At 35.4% G+C, this 2,904-nt stretch overlaps 1 protein-coding gene across 1 annotated transcript in view; it reads right to left on the bottom strand.

The window, feature by feature from the left end:
* Window positions 1-2,785, bottom strand: part of LOC119590660 (golgin subfamily A member 7-like) — a gene marked incomplete in the record, with an annotated part of 18,484 nt that extends 15,699 nt beyond the window's left edge. Inside the window, 1 exon segment of the mRNA XM_037939336.1 lies at window positions 2,712-2,785. Within this exon segment, the coding sequence (XP_037795264.1) occupies window positions 2,712-2,726 (15 nt within the window).
* Window positions 2,786-2,904: the final 119 nt, after the last annotated feature.

The following is a 2,904-nucleotide window of genomic DNA, read 5'->3' on the forward strand; positions in this document are numbered from 1 at the left end:
CAAATGACTTAATCAACCTGATGTAACCTTAGCATTCTATCCATTCTCTTCATCTTATATATCTTTTCTGTTTTGATTTGTAAAATTAAGAACTAAATCTTTCATAAGCTAAAAGGATGCTCACTCCAAATTTCTCTATCCTACTTATCTTGCCATAACTATATAAGTCTCTAGTACAAGGAAAATACAAGATAATTAGCATTGTGCATGTTTACTATTGTTTTTGATTGCAAAGAATCATAGTATAATATCATGCAACTAATCTGTTGAGCATGACCACTGGACCTTCCATATACTTGATACACACTTAGTACATCTCCGTACTTCCACATTCTCTCTCATCACTGGCTTCATGAAACAATTTTAATTTAATTCTGTAAGAGGTTCCTTTGCTAAATCAACTTCAGTCTAAACTATTGTTTTATAAATGGTCTACAGTTGTTTTGCAAAAGTGACAAGGACAAAATTAAAGTGGAAGTTACATTAATGATTAAGAAAGGTTTGAAAAACAGAATGCAAATAATAATATTACTGATATGAAATTATTAAATAACCTATATTGAAACAGTCGGTATTTTACAGAAAGAGTTCCTCACTGATTATGCTTACGTTTTTCATGGCTGGTAACTCCTCCTGCCAAAATCATGCCCTTTGTAGCAAATCTGAGGTCAACTAATAGTTTAAATTGCAACCCTATCCTGCATATCTTCATTCTTAGCCTTTTTTTTTTCTTTAAAAAAAAAAAATGCAATATCTTTTTCATGCAATTTAACCCCACCTTTCTATTAGTCTTTGTATTCTGCATAATTACACAATTAGACAATTTTCTTCTAATTTTAATCATTTTGATGTTCGTTAACCTTAAAAACCATTCATTAATATTTTTACAACCATCTCGGTATCTTCAATGAAGAAATCCACATAAAAAACTATGAAAAATAAGAAAACTAAAGCATCCTTTATAAAGGCACGTAAAGGCTCAGAAGACACCCACTGTGGCCTCCAAAATGACTATTTCTTATTGTACCACACTTGTTGTTCTAACCAAATGCACTGGAAATTGCTGTTAACTGTGACAAATGGCCTGATTCTGAAGTCCAACACATTAATGGTAAAAAACACCAAGCATTCTCTCATAAGATAGGAGCTTAGATGGTTCTTTATCTAATAATAAATTGCCAAAGAGATCTACAAGTTTTATCAAGCCAGAATATACATGGTTAGTTAGCCTTTGCCAAAGAACGTACTGACAAGGATGAAGAGCCAGGGATAAGGACATGGCAGTCTTCAAAATATCTATCAAAGACTATATCACCCTTTCTGATAAAACTTCAACATCCCTTCATGAATATTATTTTAATTTTAGTACAGTATTACCTTTAGGAATCAATATTGTCTATCTACAAGTTACATAACACAAGAGCCTATTATTTGTCAAGCATCTTTGTCAGTTTAAACTTCAAATAATTAAATCAACTTCCTTTGATCACTATCAAAATCTCAAACCCTAACAAATTATTCTGACCTTAATCAATCACCGTAAAAAAAATATTAAAAACTAGAAAAAACCCTCAACAGACACTAGTTTCCCACACACTAGCTAGGACTCCGCACCTATCGGCACTTATTCAAAGGTCAACAAAGCTCACATACACATAATCTGGCAAGATAGAGCTCAAAGATCATTCTGACATTCGGTAATACATCGCCAAATAAGGAACCACCGAGAACTCTACATTCCTCGACTACACATGCCGGAGAATTATTGGCTTTTACCCAAGTGGGAAGTGCAAAGTTCACTGCCGTCACCTGACATGCACCACTGTCACGCTGGACTTCAGATTGTCGGCTATCCATCGCAGATCACAGCAAGTTTCAAGTGGGTTTTGACAGAGCACAGTCACATAACTAAGACCTTCGTTGTTCCAGCCACTGATGTCTTCTAAACATTTACCTTGATCACTTCAGTCCATGAAATTCTAACAAACAACATTTGTTAATCCTTCCAATACATAAATATTGCTCATAAATTATCCCTCCAAATTCTCTTCCATCTCTTTGACTTTCTATGTGCTTCGATTACCTCCTCACTCTCCATCTACAACAGTTATATCTATTAACACAATTATGTAGAATTTTTGCAGTGAAACTCTTTCAAGATTTCATGAGCAAAGTTTGAACTTTCTTTTTCTCTAAAGTTCAAACAAACACTAATCTGTTCTTCACTTTCGACAAAATCACAGCCATATAAGAAAAGACGAACAAAAGGATGCATAAATATAAAATAGCCATTGTCAGTAACTTAATAACTTTCTAAAGACTGACACTTAGACGCAACTTAGCAAATCCAAAAGAGAACCTAAGAATTGCGTGTGAAGATGAAAGGCAATAAAAAAGACACAGAAATACGAAAGTGGGTAAAAACGAAACACAGCCGAGAGAAAAATTGCGACGGACAAAAGGGCTACAGACAAATAAAAGAAAAATGACATAATGTGGGTTGGGCTTTTTCCTTTTCCTGAACCCTAAATGTTTCCTGGGTCCAACTTCTCACACACTTTTTCCTCACTTCCTTCCCACACTGCCCTTGAAACACCCCGTAAATTTCAGAATAGCATCAACTCCTCTCATATATCTGATCACATTCCGCTTTCGGAGGTGAAGGGAGCGAGGAAATACGAGAAATACGAAAGAAATACATGTTTGTTTACCGCGTTCGACGCCATCTTGATTTTGACTAGGGATTCGCGATGTAAGACTTCGCACGACTCGCGAAGGGACCGTGAGTGCAAAGCCTAAGGAAATAATTATTTACGACGCGGAGAGATCCAGCGTTTGTCTAACTGGCTCAGGAGAAATCTCTTCTTTATACTATTGGATAAGGAAGGATCTGACGTGAACTGC

The sequence above is a fragment of the Penaeus monodon genome, chromosome 27 (genome assembly GCF_015228065.2).
Source record: "Penaeus monodon isolate SGIC_2016 chromosome 27, NSTDA_Pmon_1, whole genome shotgun sequence".
In the NCBI taxonomy this organism is placed as follows: Eukaryota; Metazoa; Arthropoda; class Malacostraca; order Decapoda; family Penaeidae; genus Penaeus; species Penaeus monodon.